The sequence below is a fragment of the Paecilomyces variotii genome (assembly GCF_004022145.1).
Source record: "Paecilomyces variotii strain CBS 101075 chromosome Unknown C8Q69scaffold_7, whole genome shotgun sequence".
NCBI lineage: Eukaryota > Fungi > Ascomycota > Eurotiomycetes > Eurotiales > Thermoascaceae > Paecilomyces > Paecilomyces variotii.
Genome location: NW_021167146.1, coordinates 869,310 through 888,980, shown reverse-complemented (window position 1 = coordinate 888,980; position 19,671 = coordinate 869,310). Strand labels below are relative to the sequence as shown.

Here is a 19,671-nt window from a genome sequence, read left to right as displayed (position 1 = left end):
GCAGAAGGGGACATTCCATGGAATTCGCGTTCCTGGCCAACGCAAACTAGCAGGTCCTTCGTTCCTCTTAGAAACAGGGACCTGTCAAGGTCGAGTCACTCGCAAGTTGCACCGTTCAGGTCAAGTCATGAGCAATGACCATAATCAAAAAACGACCTCAGGAGGCAAAGAAAGCGCCATCAAATGCAGCTATGCCTTTCCTATCGAGGAGGGGGTCAAACAATAAGGCCTTCCGATAGATACCCGCGGCTCCACCAGCCGTATATATACTCAACCATCTCCCAACTAAAGATAGCTGATAGACATGGTACGATAATGAATAACACTATAATAATAATGACCATAATAAGAATCTCTCAAGCTTCAATTAGCATTGTATAATACATAAATAACCAAAGTAGAGCTTCTCTCGCTTCTTCAGCTAAAAAGAAGAGACAAGAGCAGAAAAGAAAGCAAATACTAGTTACTCCTCTGTAAGCCCTTTCATCTCTAGAGGACCCAATATGCAACAATAGAGCATCAACATCAACACTTTAATCGAATACCCGCTCTCAACTCCTCTTCTCGAACCTCAAACATGACTTGTACGCCCACAAAGAGTACCACACACGAAGAGATCAAGTAAACAATGCCGGAATACGAGCCTAGAATGCCACTTAAGAGACCCTTTAGTCCGTCTAAGCCGAGAGCAAATCCGACCAGGTTGGCTATCATCATCATGAGAACGTTTCCGACGGCGCCGATTCCGGATAGAACTCTGTAGGCGGTGGGTCGTGACTGCCATCGGTTTGCAGGGAAGAGGAGACCGGCGATGACTTCGGGGAGGACGAAAAGTGTGATTAGCCATCCCCACATGAGGAGACGGAGGTTGATGTCGTGCCAGAGCGCAACGAATGTGAAGACGGCGAGGAGATTGATGATCGTGCGGGCTTTGGAGCGTAAGATCGTGGCCAATGTGGGTTTCTCACCCGTAGAGACACGGCGACCTCCACTGCCTCCTAGGGGGATGTAGATATAGCGGACGATCCAGCGGTTGAAGGAACGGTGCCACCCACGCCAGAATGAGAGGGCGGAGTAATTGTTGGACATGCACCGGACCATGTTTTCAGGAGGGTCGATTCCGTCGACCAGTGCCCAGAGACGGAAGAAACGCCATGGAATGAGAAGCTTCAGCCAGATGATGTGTAGGTTGAAGTAGCCCAGCATGCTGAGCTGGCCGGGTGTGTATACGGACCAATCCGGGTTTGATTTCGAGATAGCCACAACGTAGATATAATGCAGGATGAGCTCCATGGCAAGCAATGTCAGGAAGAAACGGATGCCGTAGAGGAGAGTCCGGGTCCGCGTGACTGAGGCTGGGGAATATCTCTGCTGAGAAATGTAGTCGTTGAATGTGAGGATAGGCCCGGTGAGATAAAGAGGGGAGTAGAGAATATAGGCGATGTAGTTCCTGGGGCTAAAAGCTGCCGGTTCAGCGGGGATGGCGACACGGTCACGCTCAGACAGGGCCGAGGGATCAAGTTGCTTCTTCTTATGGGCGTCAGAGATAGAACCGAGATAACAGAATGATGGGGACATACCTCGATCGGACTGCTTGAGGGGTAATCCAAGCTCCAGTAGTAGTCCATATTGAAACTGATGAGTCGCAGGACCGTGATGTTGAATAGGATCTCCCATCGCGGCATCAATCCCCCGAGACCATCCAGCCATTCTGCCCAACGCACAAGAGCCGTTTCGTCTCCAGATACAGCTTTTGCAACATTGGCAAGAGGGTATCCTCCACACAATTCATTTGCGAACAGGGTGCCAACGTTGAATACCCATGTGACTGCCGGGATATACTTCCGCGGAAGCTTCGTGGCAATGTTATAGTTCAAGTACAGAATAAAGAGCACTTTGGCCGCAGAGATTCCATGCAGAGCTGTTATGAATATCAAGGCGAAGTAGTAGTCGAATGTGATCCGCTGTTTTAGACGAGCGTCCCCCGCAGCAGCAATTGTGGGCTTCGCACCTTGCGTTACAGATCGCGCGTCAACCGGGGATAGTGAATTGTACAGTCGACGGAGGAGGGGATGTAGGATCAACAGCAGGAGGAGATATGGGATATTATCGCGGAAACTGGAGTACTGCGCATCCGAGTTGTCCTTCAGAAATAAACGTGGTTAGTGGTTTGCCACATCGCAAGCAGAACAAGAACAGACTCACGACTTTACGCCCGGGTATCCAACCCGGAGAGAGAAGGTCAGAATATGTTGAATAAGTGGGATAACTCTCTATATGAACAGTTCAGCGCATGTTCTTCCACTACCTCGACTTCTTTCCCCACAGCTGTTACCAACCTTGCGAAATATCAATGACCGTCTTGAACATCAACGGCACCAAGGTTATGAAGAAGAGGTAATAGACGAAGAACTCTGGCGTCTTCCATTTTGGTGGGGAGGCGCCATTGGGAAGTGAGCTGGTTCTGTTATTCTTGTCCCCAGTCGATGCTTCGGCGGTTCGCGTGTCAGGAGCCGCTTTGAGCGATGTGGTTGCAGACGCAGTGAAGCGAGTGTCCAAAGTATCGAGGGAGTAGAGCCTCCGAAGCCAATAGAGGAATTTCATCGTATCTCCAGCATCGCGCATGCGAATCCCGCGGCGGCGTATCTGTGTCGAGTGATCTGCGGAGGAGCGACTCTGGACTGTCCGGGGATGAAGCGCGCTGGCTCAGGGGCCGAGGCCTCTCATTGGCCGCGCGTTCGCCAGTAATAGATGCGCTCTCTATGATGACCCCAATATCGATATTAACTACAGTTAACTAGCTAACTGTTGTATTTAACTGACTGATATTCAAGTACAAGACCTATATGCGGAAGAATATTATCGCTAGCCCATGTATATTGCACCAATATAACACAATTATACTGATATCCAGCCATAGCTTATACTACCTAACTCCCATAGACGCCATCGAATGCGACGCAGTAATCGTAATGGTCATAAGAACTTCCGGTTTCCCGAGCACATACGTGCAGCATCTTCCGAGAAGACATCACAAAAATGAAAGACATAATAATTAGGCTGGCATCATCTCGATTCGCGGTCCAGCGCTCTTGGAATTGCCTTTCTTCGCGAACGATGCAGAGCTATTGCCTCCTTTCGCTGCACTGGACCGAGAGCCAGAAGCCCTCTTCTTGGTACCAGAATCAGCCCCCTTCTTCCGCCATGTGCGCTTTGTAGTTCCTTTTGTCGCCGCGCGTTGTCGACCTTTCGTGGATGGTGCTGGGCTGCCTCGAGACATTACCCGACGGGTCGAACGACTGGTAGGGGGTCGATCTTGAGGAACTGATTAGAGTAAGCATATAAGAAATGGATACAAACCCCAATGGCGATAGCTAAGCTCACCTTCAAAATATTGACTAGTGATAGTATTGTCGAGATCGAGGTTAGAAACCCCGTCTGCGAAAAGATCGTCGTCACTGAATTCATCATCACTGCTGATGGGGATGACAGTATCGTGATTTGGATCATGCACCACACCATTATGTTCGCCTTTGAGGTCTTCGTAATGTTGCTGTGCCCCACGAATGAGCCGCAGGAACTGAGAACCATACCGTTCAACCTTGTCAGAGTCAATGCCTCCTATCGCAAGAAGTTCGCTTTCGTCTGTGGAAATAGTTAGAAACGGCATTTTCCAAGCACGTGGAACATTTGGCTCTTACTTTTAGGGAAGCGGATCGCCATGTCGCGCAAGATGCTGTCAGGGAAGGGCTGGCTCCGAAGGCCTTTCTTCATCATGATCTAGTGGAAATGTTAGACACGTGCAGACCTTCTTGTAAGAGAAGAAACTCACATCATGACACTCTTTCTTCGCACGTATCACAAAGTCTTCGACGACCATATGGTGTATACTATCCAATTCTTTCATCTTCTCATCGCCGGTGATAGGGGGCCCAACAGTATGTCGTTCCCGTCTCTCTGGCTTTCCAGCGATACGGATCCTCTCGAAGCCATCGCTGTCTTCATCCTCGGAGAGTTGAGGACCCTGCATAGCATCTGTGCCTTTTCGAGCAGCGCGGCGGCGAGATGCCGACAATATAGGAGACGATACATTTGTGGACTGCGGGTAATCTTCTGTCGCAGCCCGCACACCGGTACCATGTTTCTTTCGTTTGGCTTTTCCGTTAGGAGAAACTCGCACTTGCAGCTTCAGTTGCTGCCGTCCGCTCTCGAAGTCTTTGGCTCTACGGCCCGGCTCGATGTATTGAATTGTGATTCCTTTCCTGACCGCGTGATTATGTTCCTTGAATGCTTCCTCACTCAATAACCGGAAGAAAAGACGTTCGACCTCTCCTAGCTCAAGATCAGACCCTGCTCCAAATTCTGGTAGGTCTCTGTGCTGATCCTTGACCTTCTTATTCTTGACGCCACGGAAGATGTCAACACACTGAAGCAAGGTTACCCGCTCCTTGTTGTCCTTTAAGCGACGAACGAGCTTCACGGCTAACGCGGCGTGCTCGCTAAAGTCATGTGTCTCGAAAACGGCGTCTGATTTGCAATTGTCACAAGAGGAGTTGCAATCTTCCTTTCGGAATGGCTCGTTGAAGTATGCAAGAACCTGTACGCGCCTGCAGTCGCTTCGGTTTTCGCAAAACTGGACGACGTTGCGCAACATCTGATGCTGGCGGTCCTTCTGTTCCCAGCTCCCGTCTCCTTTGTCTATCATGTGCCTCAACGTACTTACATCGCGGTAACCATAATAAAGGTAACAGCCAGAGCGCTTGCCATCTCTTCCAGCGCGACCGGTCTCTTGATAGTATCCCTCAAGACTCTTGGGCATGGAATGATGAATGACAAAGCGAACATCTGGTTTGTCGATTCCCATACCGAAAGCAATCGTCGCGACCATCACACGGCATTTTCCGGACTGCCAAAGTCTTTGCACGTTGGCCCTGGCTGACGAGTCCATGCCAGCATGATAGAACTCAGCCTTGATGCGATATTCTTTCTTGAGTTGTTCGGCAACTTTCTGGCAATCATTTCTAGAGAGACAATAAATTATGCCCGATTGGCCTTTGTAGTAAGTCGTGATGGTCTCTGCTATGCTGGCGAGAACGTCTTTGGCACCTGCCTTTTTCCGCACTTCGTACGTCAGATTCGGCCGATTGAAGCTTTGCAGAAAGATTTCACAGCCTCTCATGCCGAGATTATGCATGACATCGACCTTCACGTTTTCAGTGGCTGTCGCTGTAAGAGCCATTACTGGCACTCCGGGAAACTGAGATCTGACTTCACCCAGTTCCTTGTAGTCTGGCCGAAAATCATGGCCCCATTGACTTACGCAGTGTGCTTCATCGATCACGATCCGTGCAAGCTTCTGTCTCCGATGAAGCGTCAACAAGCAATCGACGAGTCGTTTGTTCTTGTTGATCATCTCGGGAGTAATGTAGAGTAGCTGGATAAGCTTCTCCGCGCTAGAGCTAGCTAGAGTCTGCATTAGCCAGTTCCGATGATCTGCCTCTACCTCCCCGTTGATAAAGAAGGCCTTGATATCCAGCCGTTTCAGATGAGAGACCTGATCTTCCATCAAGCTGAGAAGGGGTGATATCACGATAGTGACACCCTTGGTGCGACCACTATTGATAACGGAGGGCAGTTGATAACATAGAGATTTACCCCCTCCAGTAGGCATGAGGACAAATGTATCTTTGCCGCCGAGAGTCGCGTTGATGGCTTCGAGTTGATTTGGACGGAAGCCGCGCAGGTGGAAACGGTCCCTCATAACCGCCTTCACATCCTTCGACCACGGATGAGACATCATTAAAGCAGGATCGGCACTTGGCTTCTTTGCTGATGACAATTTAGTGGCGTTACCCGAAGTCTCTGCAAAGACTTTGCGGTTCTGCACTGGAAGATCGTCGTCTGAAGAGAATCCGGTATCGAGATCCTCGGCAGCTTGTAGCATAGCCTCATCATTTGCGTCTAGATCGAACTCATCCATTCCCCGACCTATAGGTTCTGGGGTTCCCATATTTCGCGTGAAAATCTCCTCGTCAATCATAAAATCATCGTCATCGGCATACTGAGTCTCGCGGTCTTCGAATGCGGAACCGGCTGTGTACCGTGCGTGAGACGACATTTCCGTGCTGGAACAAATTGCATCTTTGGAGCGGCTCTGAAAGTTGGACGCTTGAAGAGCGGGAGCAGTCGACACTGGTGACCGCGTTTTCGGTTCAAGATTTCGCTCCGTGAAACTGCTTTGTCCCTTGTCAGGTTGGGTATGTTTGCTAAACGGCTGCGTAGCCTCCACCAAGACATCCTGCTCTGACGTTCTGGCCGGCAAGGAATCGCTCTCATGGGCGCCAAAAACATCAACAGTTTGCAGCAAGCTCGATATCCTGTCTTCAATGGCATTCAGCTCTTGGGCAATTGATCGACTCTTTGCAAGCTCTGCGGCCTGGTCGGATAGGTCGCCGCCTTGTTTAATGATCTCTATCATCGCCTTTTTGAGTTCATCCTTCTGTGAGGCGAACTTATCATGTGCAGCTTTCTCATTCCGCAATTGTTCGACTGCATTGGCCTTGGCAATGAGCATCCTGTTCTGGGCCATTAAGTCGTCGACTGAGTCGCCTACCATAGCTCGGTGGTATATGATCTGGGCATTCGCTTCCTTACTGGCCTCGAACGTCTTAATGAGTCCGTCAAGTTTCTGCGAAGACATGTCCAGGAACTTTGTCACGTCGTCGTCTCTACTCTCTTGAGTGCTTGGGGTAACTGGAGAAGGCAAGGTCTGCAAATAGCTGATCTTTGTTGCACTTTCATGCGCCTTCGCGGTGGACTGGTGCCGAGATACCGTAGCCGCTAATAAATTATTGTCCGTGACGCCTGATTCATCCTTCTGCTTTTTGGGCCTAGGTCCTGCCTTGCCTAAAGAGCTATTGCTGGTCGAAGCGCGTTGAGAAAAGCTTGGATGCAATCCATCGTCTGAATGAAGTTCCACAATCTCCGAGTCAGTAGCCACTCCGTCGCATTCCTCATCATCCGAGTCTGCAATCACTCGCTTCGAGCCAGCGCGGCGAGGGAGGTCAGGCGTTTTCCTCTTAACGCCCAATTTCCCAGGTGACTGGCTTTCCTTCTTAGACAATGTCCGCTTTCGTGGACTAGGAGATGCCGGGGCCTGGAAGTCCTCGAAGTTGTCTTGAAGCTCATTCTTAGTACCTGATTTCGGAGAAAGGATGCGAGGGTTGGTCTTCTTTGGCGATAAGAGGTCGGATGTATATTCATCGCTCTTTCTCTTTTTCCCTCGCTTTTCGGTGGGTTCCGCGCGGGATGCGAAGTCCTCCCTCCAGATACGACGTGCTTCACCAAACGCTTCGATTGTGCTGGAAGAAGCATCTTCGTCGAATTCGCCGGTCAGATCGATTTCATCGATATCGGCGATTGGCGATTTGACGTAAGGCAACGGTGAGCGGCGAGGGAGCTGTTTCTTGACACTGGCTTGAGAGGATGATCGCTTAGAGTTATCGGCATGATCTATTGACATAAATGTCCATATTAGAGTTGTCCAAATGCATTTATCTATGGACGTCCGAACCTTTGAGAGAATAACGATCCTCTACGCGCAGCGCACTATGCATAGAATGCCCATTACCATTCACAGTCGGGGTTCTTGGACTGCTTGACGATAGCAGTCGAGGCTTCGTCGCTGATTGAGGGGCGAATTGAAGCCTTGCCATATCGGTATCGGTTCTCAATCGATCGCCATCGTTGTCAATGTCCCCCACCCCAAGCTCTGTAGGGTTATCGAGCTGTACCACTTGTGGATCTACTGTCGCTGGGACGAATAGTTCAGAGTCCGGCTGTGATTGCTTCAGTTCCGTTCTCGTAGCAGCTGAGCAATTCTCCGACTGTTTCGGTAGCTGGAGGGTAGGATATAGCGACGGACCGCGATGCAGCAACCAGGTCAAATGCTGCTTCAAATTGTTCCTAGTCATAGAGACGGTTCATTTCCTGAGTCCCATGCTCTGCGCCTCTCTGTCCGTTGGCATGGGTCTGTTGTTCGTCGACTTGGATGATGATTCTCTCGACGATCATAATACATAACAATACCGAGAGGAGTCCAGTGGACGCGTGCTGGGCGCGTTTGCACGTGACGTCGCGGCGCGGGCAACGGCGGGGCGGAAAAGCGACGAGAACACAGTGGGATGTCCATAGTGGGGAAATATTGGCTTGGATGGCCGCAATGGAAAGGTTTTAAAGAGACGGAACTATCTTTCAGATCTGGGGTTTCTCAGTAAGATACCGACGAGAAATATAAGAGAATATATCCCACTCCGTATATTTGGCGCTTTGATTCTGTCTCCTGGGTAGTATCTCTCGCCCAACATGGGCAAAAAAGATAAAAAGTCCGCGGAGAAGAAAGCACGGGTCGCCGCGAAGCAGTCCAAGAAGGCCGCACAGAAAGAGAAGAAGAACAAGACAAAGGGCCGCGGAGACGATAGTGATGCTGAAGATGTCGATCTTGACGCTGTCCTTGCAGCCTATGCTGAGGAGCAGGCGAAATTTCTCAAGGTCACTGAAGTGGTCTCAGGCCCGCCCTCCCCACGTTCTTCCTGCACATTGATCGCTTCCCCCGCAAATCGAAACGAACTGATGCTATTTGGAGGCGAATATTTCGATGGAGCCCTAGCCAATTTCTACAACAACCTCTTTGTTTATCTGATAGACAGGGGTGAATGGAGAGAGGTGACCAGTCCAAACAGCCCACTGCCCCGTAGTGGGCATGCATGGTGCCGTGGTGGAAATGCTGGTGGCATATACTTGTTTGGAGGTGGGTATAGCTCTGATTCTCCTCGTATTTTCAAACTATGCTTGAGACTGATGACAATATAGGAGAATTCTCCTCTCCTAAACAGGGTACTTTCTATCATTACAATGACTTTTGGAATCTGGATCCCGCCACAAGGGAGTGGACTAGAGTTGAGACTAAAGGAAAAGGCCCTCCTGCCAGAAGTGGCCATCGAATGACTTACTTCAAGGTATATATACTCTACAACGGATGGTTACATTTGAATATTCATAGACGATTACTAACCTTCAGATAGAACTATATAATTCTGTTTGGCGGTTTCCAGGATACGTCGCAGCAGACAAAATATCTGCAAGATCTATGGCTCTATGACACACAAAAGTTCACCTGGTATAACCCAACATTGCCACCGGCATCTCAGAAGCCGGACCCTCGATCCTCGTTCTCCTTTTTGCCCCATGAATCTGGAGCTGTGCTGTACGGCGGGTATTCTCGTGTGAAAGCCACGACGTCTGTCGGCGGAAAGCAAGGGAAAGGCGGGCCTCAGAGAATGACCTTGAAGCCTATGGTGCACCAGGATACTTGGCTTCTTCGAATCACACCTCCTGCGGCTGATGCGCCTGCCACAGCTGGTCCAACCGTGCGTTGGGAACGGAGAAAAAAGCCGGCCAACCCACCAAACCCACCCCGTGCCGGTGCAACAATGGCTTACCACAAAGGTCGCGGAATCATGTTTGGTGGTGTTCATGATGTCGAACTTAGTGAGGAAGGAATTGACAGTGAATTCTTCGACACTCTCTTAGCATGGAATACGGACAGAAACCGTTTCTTCCCGATGGCCTTGCGACGTCCAAGGGCCCCTGGCAAGAAACAGCCTGTGGCCAAGTCTAGGAATCGTGGTAAGGAGGATGAGGAAGAATTGCTGCGGAACCTAGCAGCTCTCGAAGCTAAGGGAACGATGCGGAGGGAGGAGCTTGATGAGATCGATGTTGCTGTTCCAAAGAGTGAAGAGCCAGCCGAGCCTGAAAAAGAGGCTATCGTGCGTTTCGAAATGCCACACCCAAGATTCAACGCCCAGCTGGCCGTTCAAGACGATACGCTGTTCATCTTTGGCGGGACGTACGAGAGGGGTGATCAGGAATTCGCGTTCAATGACATGTATTCCATTGATCTAGTTAAGCTTGACGGTGTCAAGGAAATATTCTTCAAGGAGCCCGATAACTGGAACGCCAAGGACGTAGAGGAGAGCGAAGACGAGGAAGACGAGGACGAAGACGATGAGGATGAGGAAGAGGGTGAAGAGGATGAAGATGTCGCATCTGCAGACGGCGCTTCCACAGCCCCAACTGAAGTTACCGTTCCCTCGGTAACTCGTGAAGTGGAACAACTCGAGATTGAGGAGCAGGAAACAGAGCCGGCTGTCAAGGATTCGCGTCCCCAACCACGACCGTTCGAGAGCTTGAGGGAGTTCTTCTCTCGGACTTCCGAGGAGTGGCAGAAGATCATCATGGACAAGTTACAGGAGAGAAATGGTACAGTTGACAAGTCAGTCAAGGAGCTCCGCAAAGAGGCGTTTGATCTTGCGGAAGAGAAGTGGTGGGATAGCAGAGAGGAAGTCATGGCGTTGGAAGATGAACAGGAAGCAGCTGGTATTGGTGAAGTTGTTAGCATCGCTGATAGGGGCGATAATGTTGGTGGTGCAGGTCGTCGGAGATGACCCTGAAAGTTATGATGCATCTTCTAAAGTACATAAATCTGCATGATATCCACGATATTTGAAATTTTTATTCTTGGGGTCGACTCTCGGATTCGTCTTTCTATTTCTTTTGCTCATTCTCTTCCAAAATGCTCTGCAAAACACCAGTTACAATCTCAAAATCCCTCTGTTCATCTACCCTCCAATTTGAAATCGCAATCCTGCATGCCGGCCTCCCTTCCCACACAGTTCCTGACACGAATATCTTTGATGTTACATTAATATTCTTGGCCAGCTCCCCATTGAGGCGCTCATCTTGAGCACTGAATAGCACAACCATATAAGTATTCTGCAGCAGTTCCTTCTTACTTCCATAGGTTGGTAAGACAGTATATGCAGGATGGTCGAATAGCCATGTAGAGATCATTCTCGCCAGTCGGATTTGCCGCTTCAGCATTTCCCTGTAGCCGCTCTTGCCGTATGATATCAGGGAAGAGTACAGCGGAAGGGCCCTGAAGCGTCTCGAATTCTCGATTCCGATATTCAGCGGAGATGGAATGGCGATTCCTGACGACTCACCAGAGCTCAGGTATGCCGCGTTAGCATTCTGAAAGACATTTCCCGCGACATGGGCGTGTCGACAGAGAAAGAAACCACAGTCGTAGGGTACATTGAGCAATTTATGTCCATCTCCAGTAATGGAGTCCGCCAGCTCCAGACCTTCGCATCCCGCTTTGATTGATGAGAATTCCGGTGTGTCTTCAAGAATTCGCCCAAATATACCGAACGCTCCGTCGACGTGAATCCAGGCACCATATTCATCGCAGAGCCTTCGGATTTCTTTCATCTGATCGATACCCCTCGTTGCGAAACGCCCTGTATTGACTTCTCCACATGATATGGCCACAATACTAGCTGTTTCAGGTTGAGCTAATTCTTCTTCAAGCAACGCCATGTCGAATTGCAGGGGATCATCCTTGACGCAGATATTCTTCACGTTGGCACGACCAATACCTAATATGCCCGCCGCTTTACCCACTGATGAATGAGGCATTGTTGAAAGCACCTGAAATCGCGAAAGCCCTGCTGCCTTGAGGACCTCAAGATAGCCATGTTCTCCCATGCTCTTCACAGAGCTTCCCTTTCGTTCTGCAGCAGTGCGCAGAACAAACTCCCTTCCACACGCCAGGCCCATGATATTACTCGCAGTTGCACCTGTAGTAAAGGTGCCATTTTTCCACTGCTGCCGATCTAACTTTAATAAATCCGTAAGAAGCCCCAATGCAGCGTTTTCAACATCCGTCACTATAGAATGATTGGGCAAATGGACTTGGACATTCTGGTCATAGGCGGAGACGACGTTGTCCGCGAAGAGTGCTGCCGGTGTCGTTCCTCCGGTCACGAACCCATAATAATTGGGACTGATGCTTCCACCATTGAAGCCTGGCACAATATCCTCGAGGATGTGACTCTGTGTTTCCGCGAAGCCTATCCCATCTTCCACAAGAGATGTCTTTAGAGACTTTCTCGCTCGGTCCAAACTATCAGCGCTGGGGAGAACACCAGATTCCCAAGGACCCAACGCTGTTCTCCAGAGTTGCTGTTGGATAGCTGCCTGATCTTTCAGAATTCTGGTAGTATGTTCCGCATCCATGATTGGATCCTGTCTATAAACGAGATCAACTCGGTGGTTTTGGAAGAGAATGAGTCATTTATATACTTTCGAAGTTAGCCATTTCGAGAAGGTAATCTTAGCGCTTCAGTGATTTCAGCCTAAAGGTAGGAATGCGACTCTAGCCCTAGTCGTGGTAGGATTGACAACTGCATCTTCGTTGCATATGTCACCAAAGGATGAATGTGAGACTAACAACCGAATCTGTCTGCAACGGCAAACCGCTACTTAACTTAAAGACGTGGTAAGTCCATCAAAACAAAAACTGTATCAATTGTGTAAAGTAGATATCTCTACCGCTCGACTCACATTCGAGATATTTCAAGGTGTGATCGCTTATCCCCGCCTCCCCGCGATCTTTGGTGGCGGCGTACCTACTCCGTTTTACTCTACTCTAGGAAGTCTAGCTGGCTAGCTCTGATTGTCTTCAGCAGAGTTGCTCGGGGCCCCACCCGCAATTGTTCAGACCGACAACTTCCTAGAGACCATAACACAGGACAATTGACGCGAAAGTCCTGTATCTATATGATTTGAATGGCCAAATAACCATTCCGAGAGCCTATATCATATTCTTCACTGAAGTGGGCACAACATGACGATCGCAAAGCTAATCGATAAACGCTTCCATAATATTCCCGGTGAGATTTATTTCCTCCCTGATCTCAATGGATATCTTTGGGATGAAATCAATGTCTAGTAATTGATAGCACAGTTGCTAATATCATAACAGGCAAGCTTCGGGTCGCTGAGATGTTCTTTGACGTCCCAGTGGATTACAGCAAGCCTTCAGAGGGAACCATTCGTCTCTTTGCGCGAAGCGTCAAGCGCCTGGTGACGCCTCCAGAACCGGAGAAAGATGAAAAGCAGCTCCCATGGTTCGTCTATCTACAGGGTGGCCCCGGTTTTGGATGTCGTCCACCGCAGGAATACGGTTGGATTGGAACTGTGCTCGATAAGGGCTATCAGGTAAGTCTATCCTTATATAGAGCCTACGAAACCGGAATGCGTGTTTGTTGGAAAAGACGGTATCTAAGAGTAATTATAGCTACTGTTTCTGGACCAGCGCGGAACTGGCCTCAGTTCAACTATTACCGCAAAGACCCTCACTCTTCAGGGCAACGCGGTGAAGCAAGCTGAGTATCTTAGACATTTCCGCGCGGATAACATTGTTCGCGACTGCGAAGCCCTTCGCAAGTTCCTGACGGCGGACTACCCGGATGAGCAGAAGAAATGGAGCGTTATTGGACAGAGCTTTGGTGGCTTCTGCGCCGTGACCTACCTCTCGAAGCAGTGAGTTTCCGCCCTAGACAATGCTGCGATGACATCTGACAGGATCGCTTATTCGGATCATAGCCCAGAAGGATTGAGGGAAGTCTTCACGACCGGTGGGCTACCGCCACTAGTCGATGAGCCAGATCCGGTTTACAAATTAACCTACGGTAAGAAAAAAAAAACAATGGGTAATTCTCTTACAGGGTGCGAACTGACGACGCACAGAGAAGGTCCAGCAGAGGAACAAAGCGTATTATGCCAAGTATCCTGAGGATGCTGAAAGGGTGAAGGAGATTCTTAAGTACCTGGAGGTGAATGATGTGCCTTTACCTTCTGGGCGTCTCACGGCTCGACGATTTCAACAGCTGGGCATTATGTTTGGCATGCACGGTAAGGCGCTGTCCCTCCAGCAAGGGATGATTATTCGCTGACAATAGAAACCATACAGGTGGGCTTGATAGCATTCACGGTATGTATAGCCTGCACAGGAAAATGAACTGCAGACTAAACAGGAGTAGATATTGTGCTGCGAGCCCATAGTGATCTGACGTTCTTCGGCTTCTTAACGCGCCCGACACTTTCCGTCATCGACAGTTATGGCTCTTTCGATTCTAGCGTTCTATATGCCATACTCCATGAGGCTATTTATTGCCAAGGGTGATGCTACCTTTGAACAACTTCCTTAAACTCTCACTAACCTTATAGCAGACGAGCATCGAATTGGTCTGCCGACAGACTCATATCAGACTTTCCCCCCTTCCGCATTGACGATGAGGCGCCGCAAGTCTTCTTCACCGGAGAGATGGTGAGTTAAGGCAGCTCAATTCCCCGTGGACATGGGGCTAAAGTGCTGACTTCAACACCAAGATATACAAGGACATGTTCGAATCATACGATGAGTTGAAAAAGATGAAGGACGTAGCAGATATCCTCGCAACATACGATGACTGGCCGGCTCTGTATGATGAGGAACAGCTGGCGAAGAACGAAGTCCCCGTGTATTCAGCCACCTACGTGGACGACATGTATGTCCACTTTGACCTTGCAAGATCCACTGCGTCGAGAATCAAGGAGACAAAGCAGTTCATCACAAATACGATGTATCACGACGGACTGCGTAGCAAGTCTGATGAACTTATGCGAGAGCTTTTCTCCCTTAAGGAGGATAGCATCGACTAGGGGGAAGACAAGTCTGTGCGCCTTCTTAAGGATTGACCTCGCTTGAAGATAATCTTCCGACTAGATTCCGCTTCTGGGAATGGATATGTATCTTCGAAAGAATAACTCAATCATCTATTGACCGTCCGAAATCAATCAACCTTAGTCGCCTTGCATCTCGATGATGGAACTGAGCGATCTTGGCTTTGACCAGGAATCGAGAAGCAGCTGAGTCTCTAGGAAGGTCAATGTAAGAGGATCCAGCTTCCAGGAGGGAGTCAAGAAGACGATGCATTTCCAATGCAGCGGCTTCCCTCTTATTTGTCGGGCCTTCATCTTGCGCCCCTTCTCGACCACGCTGACGGCGCACCAGTGTATCAATGCGCTGTTGTCTGGGATCTTCATCCTCTGTAGTCGTAGTCTTCGGTTTCTTGGGTTTTCCATGATGAGTATATCCTGCTTCGAGTGTAGCATCAGGGACATCTACAGCATCGCCTACAACCGGACCACCGACATCCTCAGCAGCAAGCATTGAGGCAAGATGCTCGTCGATGAATTCGTAGATTGAAGCTTTTAACTTTTCGGCCTCCTGATCAAGTTTCTCATTTTCCCGGCGCTGCGTCCTGATCAGCTCACGCGCCAGTTGCGCAGGCGTCTTCTCCTCTTTCTGCGAACGCTCATTCTGCAGCTTCTCAATGCGCGCTTCCAGTCCGCTTGCGATCAACTGGTTGTCACGTAAATTTACCTCTTCGGCCTTCAGCCGCTGACGATCAACGGCAACAGCCTCAGCTATAGCCGAAATAGACGCCTTAGTCTCTTGGAGATGCTTCACAGTCTCTCGAAGAGCAATCAAGGCAGGTAGCGGTGACTCTGGAGCTGGAAGCTCGGGCTCTGTCTGCAGAAGCGAGTCATACGCCTTCTTTGCTCTCCGGATCTGCGCAAGTCTGGCGCGAGGTTCTGTGTCCGAACTCTGGAGATCAATTGACCTTTTCGTACGAAGCTGATTATTGTCAGTGCGATCAAGGTAAGACTGGGCTTATTGGTTGATTACCTCCTGCAAAGCCTCCTCTTGGCGCTGTACATGTTCCTTCAGGTCCTCTAAGGTATTATCCAGCCTCCGGTTATAGGCAAGTATCACAGCGGCATTGAGAGGTTCTCTCACGTATTCTTCCTCGAGCTTATCTGCTCTTTTGGAGAAATGTCGTATTTTCTCCACTTTGTCTTGTGTTATGCCCATAGCTGAAACGCGAAATCGTACGCGTCACTAAAGAGCTTGCGGGGGTGGTAGTACACAATAGCCCTCTCTTGTTATTGTGATAAAATAGAAACTGTCACTCTTTGAATAATAAACGGAGTAATACATAAATAGGAAAAGGGGAACTCTTTTTCTAAAGAAAGTTCAATAGAGTAGAATCGCATCCTTTGATATGGATATCCACGTGATAACAGACTCTTACCGTATACGGCTAGTCCAGGCAGTGCTTGGCTCACCTCCTCATATCTCTCCGTTTCGCCATCATCGTCGCTCCCATCGCCATCTACCATCTTCTTCCTCGCATCTCTTATTATATCTCCCTGTTTCTCATCTCGCCCTTTGAGTTTCAAGTTGCAGGATCCGTCCTCACTTGGTGGCCTTCTCCCTCCATCTAGCTGTCGCCACGATTAGTCATTGCTTGCCTATCTGCACCGACGAGCGCCGCGTCGACACGAGCTCAATATCCATCGAGAGGCAACGCGGGTTGTGGAAAGTGGTCAATGAATCATTCTGTTGTCCTATTTTAAAAAAAAAAATTTCTCTGCCACGCTCAAGCTTTCCGCGCATCCCAAAGATTCAGTTTCCCTGAGGCGCTCTCATCCAGCACCAAGCATCTCTCTTCCGCTCCTGACTACCCAAGTCAAACAACCTCTTTCTATTCACAAATTCCCACTGGCAGAGCGTTTTGCTCAGACCCTCAAGGCCTGCTATCACAAAGCATCTTACATCTCTGCCGACTCTACCTAGCCTCCAACACCATCCTCCTTTGCTCTCCAGATCAGCACTTCAAGCCTTGCAAGCACCAGTTTCCCTCTCCAGTCGACCGCCAGCACCAGCAAGTTTTCCTTGGGAACTCCTGGTGTATATAATCGATTCAATTTACAAAAGAAGAAACAAAGAAAGAATTGTTCACTGCTACTTCGGCTTTTCCGTGTAAGTGACGCAATCGATCAGCGCATTTCCGCATACAACACGATGTCTGCCTCTCCATCCACGCTCCCGTCGACCAAGCGTCCCTTGGAGGATCCATCCTCTCCCTCTGGCCCAAATGATCAGCCCGAGGCCAAGCGTCCTGCGCTGGACAAAGTAGTCAAGAGCGATGAGGAGAGTAAGAAGCTCGACGCCGATGCTTCTGCCACTGCGAAGACTGAAGCTCCTGCCACGGCGACCAACAATGATGCCCAGGATACCCAGGGCGATACCGTGGTACCTGATGCTCCTAACGGAAAAGCATCTGCGACTGCTCCTGAGACCCAGCCCATCCAGTCCACTGCTTCTCATGCCGAAAGATCTGGCTCCCAGCCCCCTCAGCATCACACCCCCCAGGACGAGACTGGATGGATCCATATCCGTGCTGTTATCTCTAGCCAGGAGGCAGCTACTTGCATTGGCAAGGGTGGTGAGAATGTGTCCCAGATCCGCCGTCTGTCTGGTGCCAAGTGCACTGTCAGCGACTACTCTCGTGGTGCAGTTGAACGTATCTTGACCGTAAGTGGAGCTCAGGATGCCGTAGCTAAGGTAAGCCCTTTAAACCCCATTCTCTGCGTCACTTGATGTCTTGCTAATCTCCCTAAAAAGGCCTTTGGTCTTATCATCCGTACCCTTAACAATGAGCCTCTTGAAGCCCCCTCTACTGCACAGTCCAAGACCTACCCTCTTCGCCTCCTTATCCCTCACATTCTGATCGGTTCCATTATCGGCAAGGGTGGTGTCCGCATTCGTGAGATCCAGGAAGCCTCTGGCGCACGTCTGAATGCCTCTGACGCTTGCCTTCCCTTGTCTACCGAACGTTCCCTCGTCATCCTCGGTGTTGCTGATGCTGTGCACATTGCAACTTACTATGTTGCTGTTACCCTGGTTGAGCAGCTCACTGAGCGGTTTGGAGGTCCGGCTGCATCTGCGTATGCCACGCGGAGCGGTGGTCCAGCTGGCGTGGTCCCTGGTGGCATGCAAGTCGTGCCCTATGTTCCTCAGCCGGCTGGCGGTCAGTATGGCCATCCTGACACCTTCAAGAGACACCACGCTCAACCCCATCGGGCTGCGGCCGGTGCGTATGGTGTCCCCTACCTTCACGGACAGCCTGTTCCTACCCCAGTTGCTCAGCCAGCTCTACACTACGGAGCTTCACCTCGTACTCCTTATGCCGGCGCTGGTCCCCATCAACCCACTCCTTATGGCGCACCTACATCTGTTCAACCCCACGCTCCTACTGCTGCTGTTCCCGCGGCTGGCGTCGTCCCTGGACAGCCAATGACCCAGCAGATCTACATCCCTAACGACATGGTCGGTGCTATCATCGGTAAGGGTGGTGCTAAGATCAACGAGATCCGGCACTTGAGTGGCAGTGTGATCAAGATCAACGAGCCGCAAGATAACAGCAACGAGCGTCTGGTGACCATCACTGGTACCCAGGAGTGCAACCAGATGGCTCTTTACATGCTGTATTCCAGACTTGGTACGTAGCCAATCTTCCCCTTGCTTGCTTTTTCTTGAGTGCAGAGCGCTAACAATTTCATAGAAAGTGAAAAGCACCGTATCTAGAAGTTTCAGTTGGCTTACTCTTTATTGGGTCGGTATCTGCAAAAGTCTTATACGGTTTTGCACGCTTCTATGGTCTCTTTCCTCTCCCATTTTTTTGATGGCTGCGTTTCGGCGTATTCTTGCTTTTTGCCTTTGTATTCTACTGGAGAGACGTTTACCGAGCTCTGATGACCGCGATTCTATTACATCATTTAATCCGGACTTATAACATTGTTTTCTGAGAAAGTAGACCTTGCAGTATCCTTGACACTATATTATACTCGATTAGTTATCACCACCCCTAGTTAGATAGCGCATCATTTTCAGCCTCGTTAGCTAACTCTCTAGATCTTGGTCAACTTAGCATGTCGCATCTCCAACCCTTTCGGCGGCGGCAGCATCTTCTCCCTTAGCGGCTTTATCACCTCCCAATACACCTGCGTCTCCTTCGCGTTCTTATGAGCATCAACACTCTCCCACCCAACGGCCAGCATATGCAGCAACGCCTTGCCTGACGGGCTATTGGCATGATCCACCGTCCCAGGCCGAGAAACATGACCCATAGACCAAGACACTGGCCTGAGGTGCTCATCCATCTTCTCAAGCAACGCAGTCCGGAACGCGATCAGGTCGAAATGCACTTTCTTTTGCTCGTCGGGAGTCATGTCGCTCGGGAAAGCCAGACCCACGAGCTCCGTCACGGGGTTCTTGGTTAAGAGATCTGTCTCCGCGAGACTAGGGCTCAGAGACACATAGAACGTGATCATTTCCGTAGACGTATCTTGAAATTTGTGGATTTCGTTCGTGCGAGCGGCGCCGCGGGCATCGGCCCAATCTGTAAGTAAGTCAGGTCAGTAATTAACACTCTACATGATATGGACCAGAAACCAAATACCCCAAGTTGGATAAACCCAGTATACATAGCATTGGGGAATGAAAAGAAAGAAAGAAAGAAAGGGGTAAAAAACTAACCAACGACCCAAACGATATTATTCGGATCCTCAACGGTCCTTCCCCATGAAGAATTCTGATATCCGCTCTGCAGCTTCGCGGTTCGCAACACCTGTAGGAACTGCTGGCCTGCTTCGTTGTTCGGGTCTTCGGGCTTGACGTCCGGTTTCAGTCGAAGGTAGGTGAATTGCGTCACGGTTTGAGAGCCCATTGTTTGGTTTAATTGTTGGATGAGTAGTAGGTTTTTTTTTTCTCCTGGACGTAGATTGATGATGGGGGTGGAAGGAAGTCGTATTCGTCTAAGCTTGATGTGGAAGGTATAGCTTTGTTCTGGAGGAGATCAGATTTGGCAGGATATG

The 19,671-nt window shown here is 49.8% G+C and overlaps 8 protein-coding genes across 8 annotated transcripts; 3 read left to right on the top strand and 5 right to left on the bottom strand.

Moving 5' to 3' along the window:
- Positions 1-345: 345 nt before the first annotated feature.
- On the bottom strand, positions 346-2,661 carry C8Q69DRAFT_434087 (putative glycerol:H+ symporter). Its single transcript, XM_028628528.1, has 4 exons — positions 2,340-2,661; positions 2,206-2,273; positions 1,581-2,144; positions 346-1,530 (listed from the first exon to the last, which is right to left on the bottom strand). The coding sequence occupies exons 1-4, from the start codon at positions 2,623-2,625 to the stop codon at positions 526-528; spliced, it is 1,923 nt and encodes a 640-aa protein (XP_028484227.1). The 5' UTR covers positions 2,626-2,661; the 3' UTR covers positions 346-525.
- A 110-nt stretch (positions 2,662-2,771) lies between these two features.
- C8Q69DRAFT_470696 (RecQ family helicase MusN) lies at positions 2,772-8,051 on the bottom strand. Its single transcript, XM_028630858.1, has 5 exons — positions 7,574-8,051; positions 3,833-7,512; positions 3,702-3,780; positions 3,385-3,645; positions 2,772-3,324 (listed from the first exon to the last, which is right to left on the bottom strand). The coding sequence occupies exons 1-5, from the start codon at positions 7,971-7,973 to the stop codon at positions 3,056-3,058; spliced, it is 4,689 nt and encodes a 1,562-aa protein (XP_028484226.1). The 5' UTR covers positions 7,974-8,051; the 3' UTR covers positions 2,772-3,055.
- Positions 8,052-8,202: 151 nt separating this feature from the next.
- C8Q69DRAFT_297546 (putative kelch repeats protein) lies at positions 8,203-10,555 on the top strand. The gene is made up of 3 exons (XM_028627102.1): positions 8,203-8,809; positions 8,872-9,017; positions 9,084-10,555. Exons 1-3 carry the CDS (start codon positions 8,365-8,367, stop codon positions 10,503-10,505), a joined length of 2,013 nt encoding a protein of 670 aa, XP_028484225.1. The 5' UTR covers positions 8,203-8,364; the 3' UTR covers positions 10,506-10,555.
- C8Q69DRAFT_297547 (putative tyrosine decarboxylase) lies at positions 10,556-12,529 on the bottom strand. The gene has a single exon (XM_028627103.1). It carries the CDS (start codon positions 12,136-12,138, stop codon positions 10,606-10,608), a length of 1,533 nt encoding a protein of 510 aa, XP_028484224.1. The 5' UTR covers positions 12,139-12,529; the 3' UTR covers positions 10,556-10,605.
- Positions 12,444-14,660, top strand: C8Q69DRAFT_297559 (prolyl aminopeptidase). Its single transcript, XM_028627105.1, has 9 exons — positions 12,444-12,794; positions 12,887-13,122; positions 13,202-13,446; positions 13,510-13,595; positions 13,654-13,818; positions 13,877-13,897; positions 13,947-14,085; positions 14,137-14,233; positions 14,296-14,660. Exons 1-9 carry the CDS (start codon positions 12,749-12,751, stop codon positions 14,605-14,607), a joined length of 1,347 nt encoding a protein of 448 aa, XP_028484223.1. The 5' UTR covers positions 12,444-12,748; the 3' UTR covers positions 14,608-14,660.
- On the bottom strand, positions 14,661-15,980 carry C8Q69DRAFT_297553 (hypothetical protein). The gene is made up of 2 exons (XM_028627104.1): positions 15,638-15,980; positions 14,661-15,586 (listed from the first exon to the last, which is right to left on the bottom strand). The coding sequence occupies exons 1-2, from the start codon at positions 15,821-15,823 to the stop codon at positions 14,714-14,716; spliced, it is 1,059 nt and encodes a 352-aa protein (XP_028484222.1). The 5' UTR covers positions 15,824-15,980; the 3' UTR covers positions 14,661-14,713.
- A 632-nt stretch (positions 15,981-16,612) lies between these two features.
- C8Q69DRAFT_297529 (hypothetical protein) lies at positions 16,613-18,544 on the top strand. The gene is made up of 3 exons (XM_028627101.1): positions 16,613-17,359; positions 17,420-18,296; positions 18,360-18,544. The coding sequence occupies exons 1-3, from the start codon at positions 16,817-16,819 to the stop codon at positions 18,380-18,382; spliced, it is 1,443 nt and encodes a 480-aa protein (XP_028484221.1). The 5' UTR covers positions 16,613-16,816; the 3' UTR covers positions 18,383-18,544.
- On the bottom strand, positions 18,505-19,648 carry C8Q69DRAFT_297522 (hypothetical protein). The gene is made up of 2 exons (XM_028627100.1): positions 19,334-19,648; positions 18,505-19,196 (listed from the first exon to the last, which is right to left on the bottom strand). The coding sequence occupies exons 1-2, from the start codon at positions 19,521-19,523 to the stop codon at positions 18,706-18,708; spliced, it is 681 nt and encodes a 226-aa protein (XP_028484220.1). The 5' UTR covers positions 19,524-19,648; the 3' UTR covers positions 18,505-18,705.
- Positions 19,649-19,671: the final 23 nt, after the last annotated feature.

Excerpts from the sequence above, each read along its gene's own strand:
- C8Q69DRAFT_434087 (XM_028628528.1), bottom strand. The coding sequence starts at position 2,625 with ATGCGCGATGCTGGAGATACGATGAAATTCCTCTATTGGCTTCGGAGG. Across the intron at positions 2,145-2,205 it reads GGATACCCGGGCGTAAAGTC|GACAACTCGGATGCGCAGTA; the intron begins GTGAGTCTGTTC and ends TTATTTCTGAAG. Across the intron at positions 1,531-1,580 it reads CCTCAAGCAGTCCGATCGAG|AAGAAGCAACTTGATCCCTC; the intron begins GTATGTCCCCAT and ends GACGCCCATAAG.
- C8Q69DRAFT_470696 (XM_028630858.1), bottom strand. The coding sequence starts at position 7,973 with ATGACTAGGAACAATTTGAAGCAGCATTTGACCTGGTTGCTGCATCGC. Across the intron at positions 3,781-3,832 it reads CGAAGAAAGAGTGTCATGAT|ATCATGATGAAGAAAGGCCT; the intron begins GTGAGTTTCTTC and ends CATTTCCACTAG. Across the intron at positions 3,325-3,384 it reads CACTAGTCAATATTTTGAAG|TTCCTCAAGATCGACCCCCT; the intron begins GTGAGCTTAGCT and ends TACTCTAATCAG.
- C8Q69DRAFT_297546 (XM_028627102.1), top strand. The coding sequence starts at position 8,365 with ATGGGCAAAAAAGATAAAAAGTCCGCGGAGAAGAAAGCACGGGTCGCC. Across the intron at positions 8,810-8,871 it reads TGGCATATACTTGTTTGGAG|GAGAATTCTCCTCTCCTAAA; the intron begins GTGGGTATAGCT and ends ATGACAATATAG. Across the intron at positions 9,018-9,083 it reads ATCGAATGACTTACTTCAAG|AACTATATAATTCTGTTTGG; the intron begins GTATATATACTC and ends ACCTTCAGATAG.
- C8Q69DRAFT_297547 (XM_028627103.1), bottom strand. The coding sequence starts at position 12,138 with ATGGATGCGGAACATACTACCAGAATTCTGAAAGATCAGGCAGCTATC.
- C8Q69DRAFT_297559 (XM_028627105.1), top strand. The coding sequence starts at position 12,749 with ATGACGATCGCAAAGCTAATCGATAAACGCTTCCATAATATTCCCG. Across the intron at positions 13,123-13,201 it reads TGCTCGATAAGGGCTATCAG|CTACTGTTTCTGGACCAGCG; the intron begins GTAAGTCTATCC and ends GAGTAATTATAG. Across the intron at positions 13,898-13,946 it reads TGGGCTTGATAGCATTCACG|ATATTGTGCTGCGAGCCCAT; the intron begins GTATGTATAGCC and ends AAACAGGAGTAG.
- C8Q69DRAFT_297553 (XM_028627104.1), bottom strand. The coding sequence starts at position 15,823 with ATGGGCATAACACAAGACAAAGTGGAGAAAATACGACATTTCTCCAAA. Across the intron at positions 15,587-15,637 it reads AAGAGGAGGCTTTGCAGGAG|CTTCGTACGAAAAGGTCAAT; the intron begins GTAATCAACCAA and ends GACAATAATCAG.
- C8Q69DRAFT_297529 (XM_028627101.1), top strand. The coding sequence starts at position 16,817 with ATGTCTGCCTCTCCATCCACGCTCCCGTCGACCAAGCGTCCCTTGGAG. Across the intron at positions 17,360-17,419 it reads CTCAGGATGCCGTAGCTAAG|GCCTTTGGTCTTATCATCCG; the intron begins GTAAGCCCTTTA and ends CTCCCTAAAAAG. Across the intron at positions 18,297-18,359 it reads CATGCTGTATTCCAGACTTG|AAAGTGAAAAGCACCGTATC; the intron begins GTACGTAGCCAA and ends ACAATTTCATAG.
- C8Q69DRAFT_297522 (XM_028627100.1), bottom strand. The coding sequence starts at position 19,523 with ATGGGCTCTCAAACCGTGACGCAATTCACCTACCTTCGACTGAAACCG. Across the intron at positions 19,197-19,333 it reads TAATATCGTTTGGGTCGTTG|ATTGGGCCGATGCCCGCGGC; the intron begins GTTAGTTTTTTA and ends ACTTACTTACAG.